General features: G+C 41.6%; 1 protein-coding gene across 1 annotated transcript; it reads right to left on the bottom strand.

Moving 5' to 3' along the window:
• Positions 1–8,129: 8,129 nt before the first annotated feature.
• On the bottom strand, positions 8,130–21,827 carry TMEM64 (transmembrane protein 64). Its single transcript, XM_026099820.2, has 3 exons — positions 20,943–21,827; positions 14,898–15,053; positions 8,130–10,710 (listed from the first exon to the last, which is right to left on the bottom strand). The coding sequence occupies exons 1-3, from the start codon at positions 21,702–21,704 to the stop codon at positions 10,516–10,518; spliced, it is 1,113 nt and encodes a 370-aa protein (XP_025955605.2). The 5' UTR covers positions 21,705–21,827; the 3' UTR covers positions 8,130–10,515.
• Positions 21,828–23,230: the final 1,403 nt, after the last annotated feature.

Raw genomic sequence — 23,230 nt, 5'->3', positions numbered from 1 at the left:
CCAGGTAACTCTTACATATGTCTGGTCTCCCCTTGTTCTGGGTGGGGGAAGACTTCAGATACAGCAGAGGAGTTCTCTCTCAACCCTCTCATTTCAAATATTTAACCAATTTCTTTTTTGCACAAACATTTTCTTAAGCCTTTAAGTAGGAGCTAGAGATTTAATGCATCTGTATATAAATATGTAGATAAAATACTAAGTTTATATATAAAGTAATCACACACACTATAAAATACTACTTTTTATTTTTTTTTTTCGCTTTTCTCTGCTCCAGTTCCAGTCTATCACAATGAGAGAATCCAGTTAGTTCCAAGTGTTAGTTAAGTGCACATCAGATGACACAAAACTAGTATAGAGTTCTTGGAATCCATGTGAAGTTAATATTGTAACAACATTGATACAGGTTAATGAATCATACTACTACTTTTTTACTGCAAAATTTCAGCCTTTCCAAACGGCAGTTGAAGACTGATCTTGCATGATGCAAACTAATGAAAGAAATTATGTCCAAAGGGACTTAAACTTTATCCCAAGCTGAAGAAGCCACCAGTTGTTGCTATCCAATGGTATTGTCTTCAATAATGAGTGCTTCCCTTTATTTGCTGTAAATCAGAAATAACCCTGGAAAGACAAATCAAGGAGGGAGGTTGTGAAGGTAAAACTAAGGATGCTACTGAATTTAACTGCAAGCCTGATTTAGCAGCCATAGTTCCTTCCTGCAGTTCCTCCCTGCAAAGACAAGTGCATCATCTCAGAAGCAGTTTCACTGAAGTACCCCCAGGGGCCAGATTTCACACTGAATTTGCAACAAGAATCTGAGAAAAGATTTTTGACCTATAAGCTGCACACAGAGGCATGGAGTCCCACAAAAGTCTCAGTACAGAATTGTTTTGTAGGTTAAAACTGCACTGCCAGTACATTTCTTTGGCAGACCAAAAAGAAAGATATTTTAAAGTCCAAAACGCCTGCATGCCTGAGACCTCAAGGCTGCCAGCCTACTTAATCTGCAGCACCACACATGAACAACTCATTTCCTAGCCTCATTGTTCCATACCTCCTCCCTCTTCCTGTAGGTAGTACAAAGAGTACAAGCAAAATGTGTCAGCACTACCTTCCTCAAGATCATCTCAGACACATGCTGAGAGATCTCTAGAGCAAAGAAAGTCCATACATAGCAGCACTTTTGCATTGCATTGCATACAGCTCTGGCACACAAGCCCCATAGGATTTAGCTTAGGCAATTAAAGATGTTACCAGGGAGTAGGTCTAGTTCATGGACCAGTGTTTCAATACAATTGCACCCTTCACTTGCGATTTACATTAAGTAAAATGTATTTCTGAGCTTGTTCTGCAGTCTGCATTTAAATGGTGACATCTAGGTTAGATTAGCAGTTGGCATGATTTCAAGAAGGAAATGCCAAATTTTATTTTTCTTTCCCAAACTAGAGGTAAGCATGCCTGAGGCAACTCAGTGAGATACAGTCCCTCTCAGAGGGGCATGATGCCTATATCACAATATTTTGATTCAGTGTGAGCAGAGATTCCCAAGTCCTGCTGAGTTCAGAAATGAGTGGGAACTAGATCTGGAAACCGCTGCTTCTCAAAAGATACCACAACACTCAGTCTCCGATCCTTTTGTGCCCCACTGAAAGTCATCTCACAGATACATTTGGCCATCTAGAGGTTCCTGAATGCTGGGTAAGAACAACAGAGTAATACAGATACTAATAGGTCAGAGGACAAGGACACAGATCACTCCTCACAAGTATGGTAAACACCAACTAGAAATTGTCAGTGCTACTGGGCACCAAATTGCTTTGGTGACCTTTGATACATGGCCATACACATCCTTCAGGGCCCAAAATACTTTTAGAAATCTGGCCTCTAGGTATCTAATACCTATTACACAGAACAGGACTTTCAGTGTCCTTTGAAAAGTCCAAGCTAATGATTTTCTTCTCTTGTGTTGGCAGAATTAACAGTTTTCTTGCCACTGTTGAAAACACACACTACCTGTAAACTACAGGAAAGCAACAACAATCGATGGGTCTGCAAATGCCTCACAGCAATTTCACACTACCTAAAATACATATTTGCAAGTGTTTAGAGATTTTCCACTAATTGTCATTGTAGATGCTTATCTCTATGAATAAAAACATTTTGCTCTGAACAGCTGTTAAGGAAACCTGGTGTTACTTCTAAAAAGATAGTTTAATAAATTCAGTGGAATTTAAAAGAACATTTGGGAAGAAAATTACAAATAATAAATAACACTGCTCCTTCCATTTAGGAAGTTACACACAACAATCCAAAAATTCAATGTTTTGGAACATGTCTAAGGAGTTACTCCATAAAATGGCAAAAATGCGTATTCAGCAGAGTAATAGAGAGATTAATCTGAGATATCACTTGGGATTTTCACATTTTTATTTGTTCTCTAGCTGTAACTTAGCCAGGCCAGCATTTGGAGATGCCTGTCTCTTCACCAATCTTTTCTTCTTCCACAAATAACTCTGTTTTGCAGTGCAGATAAGGAAAGCATGTGCGCATCATTACAACCACATAGCAACAAACAAATCCAAGGAAACATGCGGCTCTTTGACTTGGGGAGCTGTGTGTGTGAACACGACCTTTTAAACTTCTGCTGTCTGCCTAGTGAAGCGGCTCTATCACGCTATCAAAAACCCCACAAAGCCGGTCCTAACCTTTGGTCCAGTCCAATGGCTTTTGGGGATAGGGGCGGCACATGGGAGAGCAGAGAGAAGATGAAGCCAGACTATTCTTGGAAATGCACAGTGATAGGAGGAGAAGAAATGGATACAAGTTGCAACACAGGAAAATGAGCAGATAAGGAAAAATTCTTCAGCCTGAGGGTGTTCAAAGACTAGACCAGGTCACCCAGAAAGGTTGTGGAACCTCCATCCTCAAAGGTGTTCAAAACTCAACTGGATGCGGCTCTGAGCAACCTGATCTAACTGGAGCTGTCTGAAGCAAGGGGTTGGACTATATGACTTCCAGGGGTCATCTTCTAACCTTCCTTATTCTATAATTCTATGAACTGGACCCAGCAGCTTGATACAGGAGCATCAATTGACTAATACTGTCTCATCTGTTTGAGACAGCAGTTCCCAACTTGGATCACAATAAAGCAGTACTTAAATACTAAGTGAAAAATGTTTTTAGGGGAAAATTCATCTCTTCTTTGGGTAAACACAATCACACTTTGCACCTGTAGTGCTCCCATCAAAGATTCCTGAAGCGCTAGAAAGATCATTATTCTTAATGATATCCATTACCAGAAAATACAGGTGCAGTTCCACAAGCAGAATCAACTTTCCTTTATTTGAGTTCCAAGCTGATAATCCCTATTTCTTATCAGTACATCTTATTAGCTTAGGTGCATGCCACGCCAATACAGCTATACATTAACCAGCTCTGTGTCACAGAACTGGCTAATATGCAGTCAGCATGGAGTGCAGAGAGATTTCAGGTCTTTCTGCACCACGTAGAAACCCAAGACTCTTCCCCAAGAGAATAAAAGCCACATAACACAAATCTATCCATACTTCAACCACACAGCCATCTTTCTTTTACTGTTTATCAGGGTAGCTATAATAAAGGAAAGCAGAAAATTTGCAAAGTAATGCACCTGCCACTCATTAAAGCAAGTTTCTGCCTTGCTTCAAGGTTAAGATTTTGTAATCTTCAGTCTGCATTTTCTGCATTTAAATGCAATTCCAGACCTTCTGAGACTAAATTGTTAACACATTCTTCTGCAACTTCCTCTTCTACTTGGGTTTTAATTTACTTCTTTAAATCCTTTTCGGTTCTGAAATCCATTGTCCTAAGAATAACTTATTGAGAAGTGGAAAGTAACCTTCTCAATTATAGTTATCAGCATTTTAATTCCTTGTAAATTTATTAACAGTCTTGTACTAATTGCAACTTTTCTTTCACCTCCTTCCTTCAAGTTTTCAGTTCCAGCCTCAAACTGCTTCTTAATGAAATCAGTTTTAAAACTCATTACCACAAGGCTCTTTTCCCCTAATGCAAATGTCAGGAGTTTGGAGAGTTCACAGAATTCTTCCTTCAGACCCTGCCATTTCCCTAACTCAAAGCTTGTTTGAAAGAAATAGTAGCACTGTTACAACCACATTATCTAAGGAAGAACAGTTTGCAAGGAGAGATAATATCTTTCATTAGACTGACTGATGTAACTAGAAAAAAAGACAGAGATTCCTCAGCTGAAAGAGGCCAGCCACAGAAAGAGATTTATTCAGTGCTGCATGCCCAGCAATAAGCGAGTCTTTTTTGACTGCAGTTTAAACTAACTGTACAACATCTGGTAAACCACAGCAGCTGAGGTGATGTGGTACTGCTTTCAGTTGGTGAGGTATACTACATCCAATGAAACATAGTTCAACTCACCGTACTGAAAAAAACAGAAATAACTATACTCTTGCCAAATCCAAGATGCATCCATCCCACAAAATGCTACAGTTTTGCTTGTAAACTGCAAATTTCTACGGATATGCTGCACGTACACACACGGGTACTATACCCAACAGTTCTGAAAGCCTAAAATTCTGTGCAACTTTAAAATGACTGGAAATCAACAATCTGATACAATTCACAGGGTAAGCTGCAATAACAGGTCCTTTTATGGCCACTGTAATACCCTAACCTAGCAAACTCAGCAGAAGAACATTTGGTACAGGAGTTGGTAAGGGTAGCACAGATTACTATAGTTCACTGAGCACAGAACATTAACCTTTATCTCAGCTACATCCATAGGAGAACACATACAATATTCATTTCCCAACAGAGCAAGGTGTTTTTTTTTTTTTTTTGTTTTTTTTTTTTTTTTAGAATAGGAAAGGAAGCCATTCAGACACTGGTTTGAAAAAGAAAGAGGAACCTCTGGCTTCTCCTCAGCAATCCCTATTTCTTAAGATATCAAAAAAACAGCAATAAATGTTCCTCTGCCCTTCTGATGAGAACTATCCACCACTCCTTGTTTGGTTTTGCTAGCCAAGATTATAAAAGCCAGTCCCAGAGTCAGAAGTATGTATTCAGCTTTCCAAACACCAAGATGCTCTTTCTTAGAGGCCATCTGGTTGCTTCCAAGGCAATATTCTCAGTAGCTATAAAAGACATCTGAAACAGTCATAATGAGGTAAGAATCAAAAGAATCAGCAACTTCAAATCATTTCTATTTCCTTACTTTCAGTAGTGGCCAAGGGGAGAGAAGAGAAAAGAAAAAAAAAAAAAAAAAAAAAAAAAAAGAAAAAAAAAAAAAAGAAAGATATCCCACAGCTATCTGGGTGCTTCATCTAGTACCAAAGCAAATGCTGTTACTCCCTCATGAAAATCACGGTCGTAACAAAGAATTCATTAGGCTATTCCCTCACCACCTACCATTTCTCACATTAGATGCAGAATACTTGTGATCTTATGCAACACAATTTCTAAGACAGAGAGCATAAATTTACCATGAGAACAGTCCCTCACCACAGGCCTTTCCTTCCTCCCACTCACAAGCTTTAAGAGTTTTAAATAGTTATAGTTCACTGAGAACAGAGGGAAACACCTTAAATTCAGCAGACAAAACTCACACATCTTGCTGAACAGAAGCAAGGCCTTACTTAGGCCAGATGCAAATGCATACATACCACTTAGCACCTACATGCTTGCACCTCAGCTGATTTTGTGCCATCATTGGGACAAACTAAACTGCAAAATTGGAACCAAGGAATGTAATCAAAATTTGTCAAAGATGACTATTTCAGAATTCAAGAGGTCCCAAACATTCCAAAATTCTCCCCAAAAGAAAATGCTGACCTACCTCTAGGTGAGGCCACGTAGCTGCCTGAGGCTGGAAAGAAGCCAAAACTGTCAAAGGCAGGTGAAGCTGGAAGAAAACAGCACTTCTAAATGCATTCATAGTTCTAGCAACACTAAGATCAATTTAGTCTCCCCAAACTGCATCCACTCCACTGTGCTCTATTATTTCTTTTGCTTCTGTTCAAAAGACTAGTAGCTTTCTAGATCTCCTGCAGATGAGAGATGAGAGGAGTAAAGGCGGGCAATTCACAGGAGACACTCACGGCAAATTGTGCTGGTCTGTAGACTATACATAAAAAAAAAAAAAAAAAAAGAGAGAGAGAGAGAGAGAGAGAGAGAGACTGACTTCCTATTCTGACCTTAAGATACAGGACCAAATATTTCCTATCCTCATTACCAAAGTGGACACCTAATTACCTTGACTCATGTCTAAGTCCCCTTGTGCTAGATCTTGGCAGAAATTCTCTTCCTGCTCTTGCCTCCCAAACAGACAAGTCACAGCATTCATGTCCCAGTATCAGGACAGAACAAACCCTTTTTCTTCTATTTTGCTAGATAAAAAATAAGCTGCATTATAAATCTATTCTGCTAATGTCTCTCACAATTGATCTAAAGTTCTAAACAATTAAATGGAAAGTTAGAAGACTATTGCACACTCGCTATAGTTAGTCTTGCCCTGAAAATGTTTCAAATGAACAAAGAATCCAGATGCAACCAATCAGGGATTAGTCACATGGCCAGCAAGAAGTACTTAAGTTACCTAAATGAGCACAGACTTCATGAAAATGTAGTCTTAAATTTAGCAATACAAAAGGATAACGTACTACAGGTGGAAAGGAACAGAAGGATTGACACTCTGGACTTGGTATTTCTTGCTGCTTATCACTAACAAATTAATATAAATAATATCAAAAAAAAAATCATTACAGCAAAACAGTGCAAGACAAATACTAATATCCATGAAGAGAGGATGTGTATGAGACTTACCTGTCCTGTGCTGCCAAGCACTTCACCAGTTCGGTGGAACTCAAGATGAGACAGGGAAGAGTTGCTTTCCACAGCAACTACACAATTTTCCAGCAATGGCAGAATTTGTATCAACTTCCACTCTGCACTGCATTTCCTATTCCCTCCTGTCCAAACCATCTTCCTATTACGTAGCTAGGACTGCCACCATTTTTTAATCTATTATATTGAGAAAGTTTGTCACAGAGCTCCTTTAGCTATTTAGCTACAGTCATTAAGAATAACCTTAGAGTGAAATACATTTACAGTATTTCATGTTGGGTGCCATATCCTAGATTATTGGCAAGGCCACTGATTACTCCCAGGAACCCTGGTCCAGCAAAACCCAAGTCATACAAGCCTCAAATAAAACACTGAAAATGAACGCAAAGAAACAGATATGCAATACTAGCCACTATATATACACACACATACATACATATGTGTTTTTTATATATATATATATATATATAAACAGCTTTCTATTCTTCAGATTTGACCTTTGCAATGCTGGTTGAGAATTATTATGCTAAATCTGTAAAAAAGATTATAATAGGTAAAGCTCTTGGACAAAAAAAGATTTTCCTCCCAGCTACTTAGCACAAAAATAGATTTTGATAAATTTGCTAGAGTTGCACTTACCACAAGAAGAAAGAAGTAGAACTTCTGGTGCCAAGAAGCTGAGAGAGATTCCCTTTTCTATATCACCTGTAATTTAGCACGTTTTATAAAAACAAGCAAGCAAGCAAACAAAAAACCACAGAAATTTCACCAGCATGGCAATACCAAAAAAAAAAAAAAAAAAAAGGTGACTTGCCACATGTTATTAAACTGGATTCATATTGTTCTATTTTTTAGTTGTGCTACATAGGAAGTCAAAAAAATCACTTCACTTTTCTCTTACTACCTTTACATTCAGAAATAGCAGTCTTCTTTAGGTTCATTAGCACATTTCTCATAAGCAAAATATGCTTATTCTTAACCAAAAAGGCATCTACAAATATCCAACCTTTAAAGTATTTAACAGAATTAAGAACATTACTAAAAAAAATAACTTTTACTGTCTTTCCCTTGTCAGTAACTCACATGACACATAATTCACTCTGAAATTCTAACTTGTTACTTCCTCAACCTAGTCAGCTTTCTTTGAAATACTTAAACTCAAATGATTCACATTTCTTTGCTTCTTTAAGTGCGCATATATAAAGATGACACTCCATTGCACTTTCTTTCCAATACCACTTTGTAGCAACCTGAAAATTTAATACATATTTCTTAGAGAAATTTAAGTGAATTTATTGTATAAAATTATGATTGGCATGGTACAGAAAAGTTCCTTTTAAAGCACATTTCCCATTAACTTGTACACAAATATTACAAGTATCAAGCAAAATGCAAAAGTCTTAAGAACTAATTCCATACTACAAAAGTGTTCACATAGTGAAGTTACTCTGGTTACAAAATGTTATGGAAATAAAAGCACTTCAAAATACAATTTGGGAAATGTTCTTGAACAATCAACACTAGCTTAAGTTAGTTTAAAAATGGAAGGAAAAAGAGATATCCTCTTCAAAACACTAATACTGGTTTAGCAAGATGGAACAAAGTTCAGATCTGTTCATTTATTCAAGGACTAGTCTTTCCAAGAAATAAATAAAAAAAGTTTAGTTATTAAAGGGCTCAATAATACTCTGATGACAAATAACGCCATCAAAAAGTTACATGGCTCTCTTGTTTTCATACAGGAGCTATCAGAGGCAGAGATGTGTAAATGAACACTTCCAGGTGAGTACAGATTGCCTCGCTCTTTTTTTTTTCTTGAGACAATCTGAACTTCATGGTTTCATCTAACTAGTTTAGTCCCTGACGTCACAAGACCCAAGAACTGAGGTCTGCAAAGGATATATATTTAAAGAACAAAATTGAACTTCTACTACCAAGGACTGTTTAGATGTCAAGTTATTCAAATACCGTGCATCTCCCCCCTCCCCAGTAAGACTGTTAAAAGCTATCAGATCTCTGCTTCCCAGCTTCCTTGAAGGCCTTCTGTTCTCAAGAAGACAAAAAATGCTTGGATCCTACAAACAGCCTTACAAAAGGGAGGCACAGTCATACTCTGTTAGAAAATAACACAAAAATTGAAGACTGAAAACATCCTTAAAAACTTGTAACAAAGTAACTACAAAGTAAGCAATACATTACATTATTTTTTGTACCAGATGACTCGTGTGTGTTTGAGCAATTGAACACCGGGATGTATATCTACACGAAATTCACATGTACAAGACTTCAGATTCAGGCATTGCAATTATTTTTTTCTTTTTATCCACACAAACACACTCTCTCTCTCACACACGCACACAATTGCTATCAGTTTATCCAGTCTATTCAAATGCTGTGAAGAACAGTCCACAGCATGCATAAAAGGAGCATTATCCAATACAGTGTTGTCTTGCAAAAATGGAGTCAGAATTCCTGAGTCTCAAAGACGTTACTGCCCTTCTCCATTATTGGATTATTTATTTTTCCAGGAGAACCTCTAGTTTTCATTTCTTCACTCTGGTGAAATTTATAATAGATTGCATCTTTCAAAAATGTAAAACTTTTAGAAAACAACACACAAACTGAAATTAATTTCTAAAGATTTTTAAAGGGAAGAGGGAATTCACTGATAAAATAAAGGCCACCTTCATGTAAGACTAGTACTGCTAATATCCCATCAATTTGGTTTGAAGGAGAGATTTAGCTCCCTATTCTGGAAAATTCTTAATACACGCAACTCCGTCCTTTTAACAATTAGAAAATATTTATAAATAGGATTAACATGGAACAGCCCTTTGTTACAATCTCCAAGGTGGTAAAACCAATACAACAGCTAATTCACAAAGTCGCCTTCAAGTAGTGCTGGTCACTGCAATCTATTATAACTTCTATATTTTCCCTTTTACTTTGCATATTACACAGTGTAACGTAAAATGTTATTTAAGAGCACTTCAGTCCCACAATGTAGGATTTAAGCTTGTGTGAATACATATGCATGGCTCTGCAACATTTTTAATGACTTACAAAAATACATTCAACCAAAACTTTATATAGGGTTCTCTCCCCGCCTCCCCCCTTTTTTTTTAAAATCAAAGATGAAAACAAAGCCTAATGGCCCCATAATCAGCAAATAATACACTAGATTTCTGGAAGTAACTCCAAAGCAAAGCACATCCAAGAATAACATACATTGAATTGCATACTTTCTCATTCATCTTTATCAGTAATAAAGTTCTACCACATATAATTATTCAGCCTTATAAATACTGCTAAGCAGAAAAATATTTACCTCTGTGCTACTTTTCTCAGTTTATAGAAGCATTTCTCAGTTTATAGGAGCAAACAAAAACTAAAGTGCAGACTACAGGCCATGACAGGCATAATAAATGACCAAAGGTGCAGCCAAATATACATTTACGCCTTAAGTTACTTTGCCATCTTACAGTTCTTGCTATAAGTCACCCCTTGTGCAAATGAAGAGCTGGTCAGCTGCTCTGTGCCACAGTACAACCTGTAGCCATGGGGGGTATGGGGGCTGGGTTTTTTTAATCTAGTTTAATTGTCCATAGACATTTCTAGGCAATAGCTTAGGTTCACAAAACCTTACTTTATTAATACTTGAAATCACACAATATTGATCCCTCCCCCAGAAAATGCTACTGTCCTCTTGTTGCATGATGTGGTTGAACCACTGATGCTTGGTTGACTGCCTTTAACAAGGGACGTCTTCATTTCCATTTCACACGCTACAATAGCTGCATTCAGTTCCACTTGAGCTCGGTGAACAACATAAAACATGAGTCCTATGCTTATGACAATCTGCAATAAAACAAAGAGCGTTGTTGGATATACAGACTATAAGCATGAATAGAAAGCAACTGTTCTGAACAAAACATAAAAGTCATCAGTGCAAAGATTCAGGAAGACGTCCACTGACTCAAGTTTCAGAGGCAAAACATTAAAAGGGAGATGAACTTAACCAGTGAGTGACTCTAGATCAATATATGTTGCTACTAATATGCCTAAGAGCAGACATCAGACAGAACTTAAGTATTAGTATAAACTGCAAATATAGGTTCCTTCTTTCCATTACCATCTTTCACATACTTGTTAGAAAGTAATCTCTTCAGTTCATCTCTTGGCAAAAGTGTCTCCATAAAGAAATGGCAAGTACTGCTAGAAATCAAAAGAGCTGTTTTCTAAATAGCAAGCGGATATCTACAATCTGCAAAACAGCAGATAAAAGGGATGATGCAGAGAAAACAAAACTACTTGTCCTTGCCCCTTCTGTGTGGAATATCTCGGGTGGTCCCGAGATGTCAAGAGAAAATATGACAGAATCGAAGTCTGAGCAACTTACAGGAGTGTGCATGGGAAGTACTTGATATTGGGGTGTTTGCTGGGGGGGGGGGGGGAGTGTGGGGAGGGGCAGGAGGGTTGTTCTTTATTTTAAGGAGGCAATACTATCTAAAACTAGAATTTGAATCCAGGACTTTTGCTCTGAATTTTATTACTTAGATTTTCTGAACTTCACCAAAAAAAGATGACCAGGAGTAAACCTGTACAATTTTTGCTTAGAAATTACTCATTCTATGGTATTAGCATGCACTGTACTCCGCAGAGGCAGTCTTTGGTCTCAATGAAACACCAGTTATGGTTTTCAGCAGAGATCCTCCTTAAGAAAAAAAAATAACTTCAAATATAATCAAGCTGTGTCATAACGAGAGTCTCTTTACAAGAAAGAAGTAAATTCTTCTGCATTTTAAAAAAATGTTTTATGCAGTAGCTGGAACCTGTAACTTCCTTAAACAAACAAAAAAAACCACACAGTATCTTCTTCACAACAGAACATAGAGCTCCCAAGTCAAAACCTGAACTTAACTATTAATTGAGAGGGCTGTGTTTTCTCTAACATTAAGGACCATCACCTAAAACATGTGTCAGGGTATTTCAGGTTGGAAAAGATCTGAGGAGGTCGCCAGCCCAACCCACTGCTCCAAGCAGGGTTGGCTGCAAGATCAGGCCAGGCTGCTCGGGGCTTTATCCAGTCAGATCTTGGAAATCTCCAAGGATGGAGTGGCACAGCCTCCTTGGGCAACCCGTTCCAACACCCAACTGTCCTTGTGGTGAAGTATATTTTCCCGATATCCAGGTGGAATCTCTCCCAATCCAATTCATGACCATTGTCTATTGATCTTCCCTGTGCACTTCCATAAAGACCCTGGCTCCAACTTCTCAGTGACCTCCTGTAGGTGTTGGGGGGCTGCTGTAAAAGGCCTCTCCAAAACTGTCCCTTTTCCAGGCTGACAAAGCCTGGTCCTTCTGCCTCTTTTCATGGGGCAAGCGCTCCAGTCCCAACCACCTCCGCTAAACTCAATTCAGTTCATCAACATCCTTCTTACTTTGGGGGCCCAAAACTGGATGTGGTATTCTAGATGTAGTCTAAGGAGCACAGAGCGAAATTCACTTCAATCTAGTGACTGTGCTCCTGCTGAGGCTCCCAGGGTGCTTTTAGCCCTAAAACTTCTTTCTTTTTTTTTTTTTTCCCCTTTGCAGGTGGCATGTGTGAAAACTCCTTATTGCTCGAAAGTTGAGGTACCCAATTTATAACTTGGCAGAAGCAGATCTTTGTTAGTATTTTCTAATGTTTTATACAGTAGGGCTTTTCTTGCAGACAGTGGGCTATTCTACTGCTACAGAAATACTGATCCAAAAATGCATTGAATGCATAAGTATTTAACATACATCTAGAAACTCTGATTTGGCCTGACAAAATACTGGGTTTAACCCCACTGCCAGAAAATAAGGCAATAATTGTTCCCTATTAAGCAAGCAGCATACTTACATTTGATAAACTTATCAAATAAAGAGTTTACAATTATCCCAAACTCATTCTTTAAGACCATTATAAGCATTTCTTTAAAAAAAAAGTCTACTCCATATTATTCATGAGCAACTGCTCACTAATTCCAGTTATATGTTTCAAAAGCTAGCCAATGTAGGAGTCAAAAATAGACTATGGACAACAAATTCTGAATATATGGGGAAAATCCTATTATAAAAGCTTACCCAAATAGTCAAATTTGACTGTTTCTAGAAATATTACTGCCAGCAGCCTTCAGTTCCCTAGCCAAAAAGTTTAAAACATATATACACAGACAGCTATGAACAAAGCTAAATCAAATAACATTTGTTATTTTGGATACATTCAAAGAAACACTAAGGGTTTTTAAAGCTATTTACTAAATTGAAACCCATCAAAGCCACCCAGCCAGGCAAAGCACTGTCTGAAAAAAAGTGGGAGAACAAGTAATTCCTTTATTAACAGATTGCCCTAGACTTAGTCAGCTCCTAAAAACTGCTCTCAAGGAGGTAAGCGCTCCTATCCAAACACTGAGCGTCTCCAGCTAGCACTTACTTGAGTTACAACTATGCTATGCTGGCATCCTATATATACACAAAGGAGACTCAACGTACTTTTAAACAGATTTTAATAGGAAAAAAGGAAAACACTTCTGAAAACTACCCCATAAATGAGGTTTCATGACTAAAGTGATAGTTGATCAAATAAGTTTTTATTTTCATTTTTGTTTATCAAATTATTTATCCCACATTCCCAAAGCATTTTTAATATTTTTAGTGATCTATTCTATCAATGCTACAAATTATATGTTCCATTTAAGTGCAAGGGGGTGCAGGGGGAGAGGAAGGGGGTGGAATGTTAAACTGGTCCTGCAGTAGGTTTGTATCTTAGCATTGTTAAATATCAGGTTTTGGTCATAAAAACTGAGGAAGATCAATGACTGCAATACCAACTGAAAAATCTGCAAACCATGGTAACCGCTGGTCAAACACAATCTGAAAGTGCTAGCACTGTCAGATGAGGTTTTAGTATACAACCTGGTTCTGATATACCCATGACCTCAATGCTTACTACGGTCTGAGTTAAAGCTTTCCTCTGAGATTTAAAGAAAAATTATTTCATCAGCTAAGCCCTTGAATAGGTACCATATACTTCTCATGGATTTACTGAATTGCAAAATTAGGATATTTCGATTTAGCCATTAGTAGAATGGTATTTCTACAGCACCTTTCATACAAAAGATCCATGCAAAAATGGGAGTATTCAACGCTAATAGTGAACACTGCACAGACTTCGGGTCTAAGCATGCTACTTTGCTGTTGGTAGTGCACGGACTTATGTAGAGATGGTTCGACAAGTCTAAAATTCAGCTGGAGACGACCACAGAGTGCAAGAGAGGAAAACTTGACAAGACAGAACTGTGGCAGAAAAAGAAAACAGAGAACACTAAATAACCTCTGTCTTGTATCACAAGAGGTATGAGAGAATTAAACTTTTCTATTAGAACAAAACCAAAACACAAAAATACACTGGAAACCCATTTTGCTGAATATCTAGTAGTCTTTAAGTCTGTGAAAGAGAAATGTCAGCTCTGTTTAACACAATATACTGAAAATATAACAAAGATACAGATCAAACACTTAAATTGCTACTTTTTAAGCACCATATGCCATATCTGCTTGGCTCTCAGTCTGTGGGAGGTCGGCTGCCTCAGACTAGGGAGTTTTTATATCAAACAGAGAGCAGCCAGAAAGCATTAATACTGAGACACGTGTGTTCCCCCCGTGACAACCTCTGAGCCCACCTCTTTTACACTGGAGGCTGTGCAATCTGAAAGACAAACCAGCAGTGCCAGATCTCTCTATATCTTATGCATATTCCTACCGGGATGTAATTTCCAAAGAAAAAATTCAATGACTGAGACAATGCTACAGGAAAGAGGCTTGCCTGCTTCGCTCCAAAAGCAAAATCCTGTCTCAAATCCCACTGGCACAGCAGATCAGTAAGAAATTAGAGGGATAAAGAAATACGCTCAAACAGAAGAGGTAGACAACATTTCCAAGAGTAAATGCTTACCAAAACAGTCCTAAGGTGACTGACATCAATGTTTACAAAGTCTATGAAAGCAATGATTTTAATTTACCTGTAAACTGAATATAAAATATCCACTAACACTTTGCTCTGCAATCACATCCTCCATGGTACGCAAGGTAGTGCCCAAGTATGAGTTCAGGAGCTGAGTAGGAAGCAGCCCAACTGAAGATGCCATCAGGTAGTTGGGTAGCGACAAATCTGTAATCTAAACAAAAAGAAAACGTAAGAAACAACCGTGCACGGTTTCAATACAACATGCATAACTAATGACTCTCTCTCTCTCTCACAACCGTCCATGCAAAAAAATGAAAAGAATTACTTTTATTTCTTCAGTTAAACTTTTCCACTGCTAGTGAATCTAAGGTAATACAATAAAATGTTATTTGGCTAGTTTTCATCTGGTCATTTTAAAATTACTGGGCTTTATTTTATTTCACCTTACATTACACAACATCTCTATGCAAAGTCATTAACTAAGGATGCAATCATACTGTTTGTTAAGATGTTTATTTCTTCATGGTGAATAGAGCCCTACAATTTATGCTTTTGCTCTCAGGAATAAATTACATTATCAGATAGGAAGGTCTAAGGTAAAATTTGGTATTTATCATCTATTTTCTTTGCATTTTACATCTATGAAAACTAATAAAGAGGTAATCTGTTCAAAATGTTACTGTGTCAAATAAGATCTAGATAAACAGAATGGCAGATACAATCTGCCTCCACATAGGGAATTATATATAGCTCATTAAGATCCTCTGCCAAAGATATTTTATATCATGCTTTAATTAGTGAACAAAATACAAGTTAGTACACATAGCCATAGTTTTTGTCAGGATCTGCGGGGAAAAAAAACATGAATAATACTTAAAGAGAGTTTCTTTTCTTTGCTGAGAAACTTCTGTTCCAAGTCACTCTAAATACTGTGCAGACAGTTTATATGGGAACAAGCTACACAGCATTAGCTAAATTAATATCAGCAGCTATTGAGAAACATTAAATGTAAGAGCCCCCAGTCCAAATGATATTTATGCAAGAAAATGAAAACAGAAGGAAACAGAGTTAAAAATAACATAAGCCTAAAAAAGGAGTTTTTGAAATAAGCAGTCTAAGGAATTCTTCCAGACAATTCAGTTGATCACATAATAACAAAACCAGTTCTAATTAAGAACAGCCCCTAAACCTAGAAGTCTACATGAAATTATTGACCTTGACAGTTTTGTACAATGTCAAAGACGAGAGAAAAGCAGCAAAGTTACTTATTTCATCATGCTGTCCTTAAAATAAATGCTGGTTCCTATGAAAGTCACAACGCTGAATTCTCAGAGCTCTAAGCACAGACCACCAGTGGAAAGTTTTCTGGGGCAAGGAAGGGCAAAGAAGGAGGAGACTGCAGTGGAACATAAAGATTAAGAGTAACTCACTGGAATAAGATCCAATCAGCCAATTCCAAACTTCACACTGCAAATTACAGTTCCTATAGACTTAAATATATGCCAGCAACACAAATAATACATTTCCTCTCTATGGAAGTTTAATTTAGATTTCTAATGAAAAAGCACTATGTAATTATGTCAGATTTCATATTTGACAGATGCTTTCAAAAGACTTTTTCTTTTCTTAATATTACAGTAATCTGGGCCATGTAATAAGAATGTACAATAGAAACTTCCCTTATTGCCAAGGGAATGAAGGGGCTGCTATTAAAAGTCTGTGAAATACTAACGCTGAGGCAAGAACTGCTAAGTAGGACACTGCCATTAAATCTAATGGAGCTGGAAAACTTCCCAAAGATTGTTTTAACACTCCTGGGCACCTCTTTCAGTCCTGAATATGTATTAAGAACACTTCAGTGGCAGCGGAACATGTCTGTATGTCTGGATCTATCCTGAAGCAACTGGACATTTTGGGCCATGAGAGGGACCGTTTCCAAACGAAGGAGAGGCTGCCAACAGACACACTGCACCGCGACTTGTGCATTCCATTAAAATGACAGCTAATAAGAGAGGAAGAAAAAACATGTAGACAATATCCCTTTAACCCCTGGTTTGCAGGGTTTAGATCTGCAGTGGCAGCCCTTCCTCCAGCAGGCACAGGAAGCAGACAGCAGGTATGTAACGCAACACTGGTGGCCAAGACCCACCTAAGAAACCCGAGAAATTTTCAATACATCTTGCAGTGGACGACATCTTTCTTCTATAAAACTTGACCTGCTCTAGAACTCTGCCAAACTGGGGAAATTTTCTACCAGGACTCTGTTTCTAAGGGAAGCTCAAGCAAGCAAACGTTAAGAATGAAATCCCAAAGAAAGGATAGATGCAATGCTGTTACTGACCAGACCGAACTACACACTAAAATAAAATTAAGGACTACCTAACCTCTCTGGTAGCAGAAGCATTAGCCAGAAACTCTCCGACTAAGCCTTGGAGAGGCTTTGCCTGATCCAGCCTTTGCGGATTCTTTGCAGCTGACACCTTTGTTCATTTCTGTCAAAGAATAAATGTTTGTGTCAGGGTACTGTGAGGGGGTCAAATGCCTTTGGGGATTGGAACAGATCTCTCTCCCCTGAACCTACAAAGTCGCATGTTTCAGATCAGGTAGGCTTAGCTACTGAGAGCAAAGGACAATTCTGATAGCCCTTGCTTTCCCAGAGGAAAAAAAAAGATACAGAATGAAAACAAAACAAAACAAAAAAGCCAGTAACTTTTCAACAAGCACAGTAAGCAGCCTGCACATTCCTCTGAAGGAGATAATGTTTTTTGAACTCTGATTTTGCTGTGTGCATTTCTGGAACCGGAGAGGTACACTGGAACACTTAGATTTTTAGTCAAATTAGATTTCTATACAATATATCCCTCTCAAAGAGGGGAAAAGAAGAAATACAAGAAATACAAATTCTGAGCTAAGCTAAACCAGGCACTAGAAATAATCAGTTTCCACAAATCTAGCTCCAGGGACCCAGTAGCTGGAAGGAGGCCAAAGCTTGCATACCATGCCTCCTTACAGCCCTACCTTCAAAATGTTCAGAGCTGCAAGAGGGAGAGGGCTGTGCATGGGGAAACACTTCAGTGAGAGCCACCACAGCATCCCAGCTACCAGTCCTGGCTACCCACGTAGCACATTACAGGAACGACGACTACACTTAAACCCACTCAAAGAGAAACACGAACATGTTTTCATTTTACAAGTTCCTAGGCTTTCCAGAAAAGCAGGTAACAGCATTACCCTGCTGCTCCTAATGCTCAGTGCTTTCCCAAAGAGCAGCGGATTGATCTTAAGAAGCAAGATGTTAGTGTCTGGCCAGTGAGAAACTAAGAATTCTTGTCAATTTTCTTCTTACCCTGTTTCAGAAAACTATGATCACCAGCCAACTGCTAGGAAGCCCTTTTCCCCCATCTCTGTATTTCCGTGCAATTTAACCTCACCAAAATCCTCAGTGCAAGAGCAGACCGTGCAACTTGTAGAAACCCCACTAATCCCAGCCTCTGCAGATGCTGTGATTTCCCTCTTGCCTCAAGGCCATGCCTTGGCCCTGGACTTCATGCGTCACCTCCTCCTGTCCCTCTCATTTAGGCATGCTCAGTATCTCCAGTTTAGTTATAAGCATAAATACTCATAGAGCAAACAAGCAAAGGCCGGCCTTCTGGAAAATTAAAGACGTGTAGCTTTTTGAAAGACTTGAGTTCACTGTTCTTTCCCATACAATTAAAAACAGTCCTTTTGCAATTCATCCTGTAAGATGCTAGTAAAGGGAGTATATGAATGATTACAACACCCAAAACCCCCTTAGTGTTTTACTTAGGAGATTTAAAATATAAGTTTTCAGTTCAGTCAGATTTCAAAGAAATCATAGCTCAGTCTGTGTGAGTAGAATTTAGTATTCTATACGTCGCTTAAACTTAACTCACAGTGAGAAACAGCTTTAAATTCCCAGATTTGCATGAAACATTTTGAGTTTTTCTGTAACATAGTAGTTCATACCAAATATTGTTGATTAAAAATTGAACACACTGTTTTATCTAACTATGCTGTTACAGTAATAAGTCAGGAATAATAAACACATTTCCCAAAACTAATTCTAGGAGGCAACATCCAAGTTATTTAGCATACTCAGTAATCTGGTTTCATCTCATTTTCATATATGTTATTTTTATACTGAAACCTTTCACTTGGGAAGAAAATTACTTAGTTTGCAGTATTTATAGAATATAAACCACTGATTATAGCATTATTTTAATGTTACACAGGCCTGAATACTCTGCTGAATCGTTTTTCCCAGTGGGCACAGCAGAATACTTAGGGAAAGGAAAATGAAGGAAAATGTTTTAACTTGGTAATTCTCAGGTTGGCTGCATACCAGACCCAATATTGCTCTAGAAAATTTGCTGATGGCTTCAAGTGACACCAACAAGCCGCAGATAACCCAAGCACAACAGCTCTCCCCGCTTTAAAAGGGTCACGTTGTAGTAGAAGTGTCTTCTGTTAAACCAGAACCTGCCACTTTGATTCTGGAGGGATTCGCAGACACCACGGCCTGCTCCCTCCCCTCTCACCGCACTCGCCTTACAAATCTGAGCTTCCTCAAACCTTCAGCAATATAAATAAATAAATAAAACAGCTAAGGTTCCTCCATTCCTAACACACAAATGGTTAAAGGATCTACTTAAAAAGAAATGATAATATCCCTTAAGTTGCTACACCTTTTATGGACACACATTGCCACTCTTGAGACTAATGCCAAAGCACACCACACATCTGAAATAAAAGTTTTACACACAGCAATTTTAAACTGTGCTACAATTTGAAGTCAATGTGTGTGCGAAACCTTAAAAACCCTGTGTGAATGAGCTACATCGAGTTTTTCTTAAGCAACAAATTCAGAATTTGTTGCCCTCCTCATTTTCAACCAGATGAAACTGTCAAAATTAAGCAAGTGCTTCAAAAATACTCAGAATCAGGACCGCAGATGGAGGAAGGCAAGTTTCTAACAAGAAAGTAGCAGACCACAACCCTTGTTTGTGTGATCTCTTATGTTAAAACATATATGAGTTACTATTAGACATTAAAAACATTTTGCAAGCTGGTGTGCTTTGTAAGGATTTCTGCACATTTGCACAGCTAACTGAGGCATAATACACAGCCAAAAACAGATTCTTTAGATAAGGCCTTCAGGAAGAGCAGAGGGTTTGAAACTAACCTAATGATCAGCATGAACTCAAAAAAAGCATACTTTGTGTTCTTCTTTACTTTTTTCTTTAAAATGATCAGGGATTAATTATAAGATTATAAATTGTAAACAATAAATTTTTAAAATATGTACTAACTTAAAAGTAGGAAAGAAAAGCAAGTCCAATGCTTTTCCAAACTTAGGTTTAAACTAATTTTCAGTACCCCTCCAGTCTACTGAGTCCCTCTTCAGCTGTGAGCTTGTACTTTCCTGCTCTTCTCAAAATATTTTCCCTCTTTCACGTACATGAACTTAACACCACTTACAGTTTTGCTGGATGCATTGCTATGTACATCCACAGACCAGAGAAAGAATTTTAATCCGTCCACTTCTTTCTTTACAATGTTATTAAGACATTCAGAGAGATCTGGCAGGCTCGCTTAACTTTCTCTCCTGCTCGAACCACTTTAAAAACGCAGGTATTTTAAACCCCTTGAAATTCTCCTGCAGAGCAAGTTTGCTGCACGGCATCTCGATGCGTCTTTCTAACGCTACAGTCCCGAAAGCGGTCAGGATTCCTAACGCAGTGCCAATGAACGGGGCACCTCGAGAGCCTTCCTTCCTTCCTTCCCTCGTGACGCACAGAGGGTCACCACCAAAAGCAGCTGGTGCAGTTGCTTTAGTTATTCTCCCCCCTCTTTTTTTTTAAGGGGAACAAAATCTAGATTTCCCCATGGGAGGGGGCCGCCTCACTGCACAGGTCACTATTTTACAAGCCATCCTTCTGCCTGGGCTTCCTCCTCCACTGCAGCTCCAAGGGGGCAGCTCAGGGCCCGGCGCAGCGGGAGGACCCCGTTGCCCGGCCCGCGCGACGAGGTTTTGAAAAGCCACCCGGAGCGCAGGGCCCCGGCAGCCGGGCGCACTCACCGCGAAGACGGCGTTCTGCAGCCCGAAGGGGATGGGCGTCAGCCGCGCCAGGGCCACCACCTTGAGCCCGCTGCCGCCCTCGACGACGCGGACCACGGCGCTGAGCTTCTCGCTGCCCTGGATCCTCGCCAGCGCCCAGCGGGCCAGCAGCCGCCGGCAGGCCACGTGGGCCACGAGGGTGCCCGCCAGGACGCCCAGCACCATCAGCCCCATGCCCAGCACGAAGCCGTAGAGGTAGCCGGCGGCCACGTTGAGCAGGATGTAGCCCCAGCCGCAGGGGAAGGAGACCACGATGAAGCCCACGGCGAAGAGCAGCACGCCGGCCAGGCTGTCCAGGCTCTCGGCCCACAGCAGCAGGTCCCGCAGGTACTGGCGCACCAGCGCCAGCGAGGCGAAGCACAGCGCCGCCAGGGCGCACACGCTCAGGCAGCTCTTGCACCAGCAGGTGCCGGGCGGGCAGCAGGGGCAGCGCCAGCCGCGGGCCTCGGCCAGCGCGGCCCCGCCGCCCGCCTCGGGCAGCGGGCACAGCAGCAGCCCGGCCGGCGGCAGCGCGCCCGCCTCCGCGTAGGGCCCCAGCAGCAGCCCGCCGGCCCCCGCCGCCTCCAGGCCGCCGCCGCCGCCGTCCCCGCCGCCGCCGCCGCCCGCCGCCGCGCCGGCGGCCCGGGACAGCCAGCGGCCCACGTCCTGCCGGGCGCCCTGCGCCGCCGCCTGCCTCACGGCCCGGGCGAGCAGCTGCAGCGCCGCGGCCCCCGCGCCCCACATCCGCCCGGCCCCCTCGCTCCGCGCCTCCCCGAGCAGCCTGCGCGCAGCGGCCGCCGCTGCCTCATCGCCCCGCCATGGCCCGGCTCCCGGCGGCGGGGCCGCGGCGGCGGCGGGGCGGGAAGGCGGCGGCCGCGCTTCGCTCGGCGGGCGGAGGGGCCCCGGCGGCGGCGGCGCTCCGCTCCGCTCCCTCCCCGCGGCGCAGCGGCGTTAGGCGGCGGCGGCTCCGCGCCGGCTGTCCCGGCGGTCGCAGCAGCAGCGGCCCTGGCGGAGCGCGAGTCCCGGGGGGCGGCAGTGGCGGCGGCAGCAACCGCGGCAGCGGGGCTCCATGTCCCGGCGCGCTGGGCTCCGGCTGCGGTCGCGGCGCGGTGCTCTGCTCCCGGGAGCGCCTCTCGGGGCGGCGCGGCGGTGCCGATGTGGCAGCCCGGGCGCCGCTCGCAGCGCGGGGGGAGGAGGCTCGGCTCCGGCGGCGGCGGCACGGCACGCCCCGCCCCTCTCCGGCGGCACGCCCCGCCCCGCCCCGCTGCGCGGGGTTTCCCGCCGCCGTTGGCGGCCGCTACGGCCTTTCCGCAGCTGCGTCGGGCGGCGGCGGCAGCGGAGCGCTGCGTGCCCTGAGGCGACGGTGCTGTTGTGCACCCGTTTTTTCATTTGTGGGAGAGCCTCAACTGTAGGGCTCCAGCCGTTAAAATTTAGGTATTTCTGTCAAGGAAGGGCGCAGGTGAGGCGCCTCCAGTTAGGCAGTTACTGCTGTCCGGCCTCTCTGGCATTTAAGCCCCATTTCATCCCCTGCGACGTTCTGGTTTTCGCCTCCTCGTGCCGAAACAATCAAACACTGCCGGCCTGGGAGCCGCTGGCGCCTGGCCTGCAGGAGAGACGGGCTGCAGCCCAGGCAGGCCACGCTGCGCTGCTCCACTGGGGCACTTGCGGCCTCCCGAAAGCGGGACCACTTGAGTACCTTGTGTGCCTGCCGACCTGAGCACACTTTGGATAATTTGTGCTTGATTTTTGAGCCGTTGCTCTAAAAGACCGAATGCCTGAATAAGCAGTGAGGGCCTGCTTCAGAGGGACGTTTCTCAGAGGCCTTGGCTCCTCTCGCAGGCTCCCTGAGTCGCCAGGGATGTGGCATTACCAGTGACGGCAGCAGGGGAAAACACAGGGCTCTGTTTCCTTCACGTCGCGTAAGGGCGCGGTGTGCTACAGCAGCACTACGTGCTCCCGCGGGGAAATTTGCAAGTGTATATAAAACGAGAGTGCGTGTGGGAGTTGTAAAGGTTAAAGGATGATTAAAAAAAAACCCCAAGTCTCAAAATGAGGAACATAGCGTGAAAAATGTACCACAAATACGTTCCCTCGCAAAATATACCTTTAGGAGACATTTAGCCAGGGTGATCCAAGAAATCAGTCCAAGAAAATGACAGATGTCTTCAAGCAACACAGTAGACTGAAGCAATCCTGGCAGACTCCATACGACGGGAAAGCTGTAAAGATGCCCGAGTGTGATCATTTGATTTTGTGTGTGCTCTTCACTT

The sequence above is a fragment of the Dromaius novaehollandiae genome, chromosome 2 (genome assembly GCF_036370855.1).
Source record: "Dromaius novaehollandiae isolate bDroNov1 chromosome 2, bDroNov1.hap1, whole genome shotgun sequence".
NCBI classification, from domain to species: domain Eukaryota; kingdom Metazoa; phylum Chordata; class Aves; order Casuariiformes; family Dromaiidae; genus Dromaius; species Dromaius novaehollandiae.
Note: the sequence above shows the minus strand (reverse complement) of the source record. Positions and strands in the feature narration are given on the sequence as shown.

Excerpts from the sequence above, each read along its gene's own strand:
- TMEM64 (XM_026099820.2), bottom strand. The coding sequence starts at position 21,704 with ATGTGGGGCGCGGGGGCCGCGGCGCTGCAGCTGCTCGCCCGGGCCGTG. Across the intron at positions 15,054-20,942 it reads TGCAGAACGCCGTCTTCGCG|ATTACAGATTTGTCGCTACC; the intron begins GTGAGTGCGCCC and ends CTTTTTGTTTAG. Across the intron at positions 10,711-14,897 it reads ATTTTATATTCAGTTTACAG|ATTGTCATAAGCATAGGACT; the intron begins GTAAATTAAAAT and ends GTTTTATTGCAG.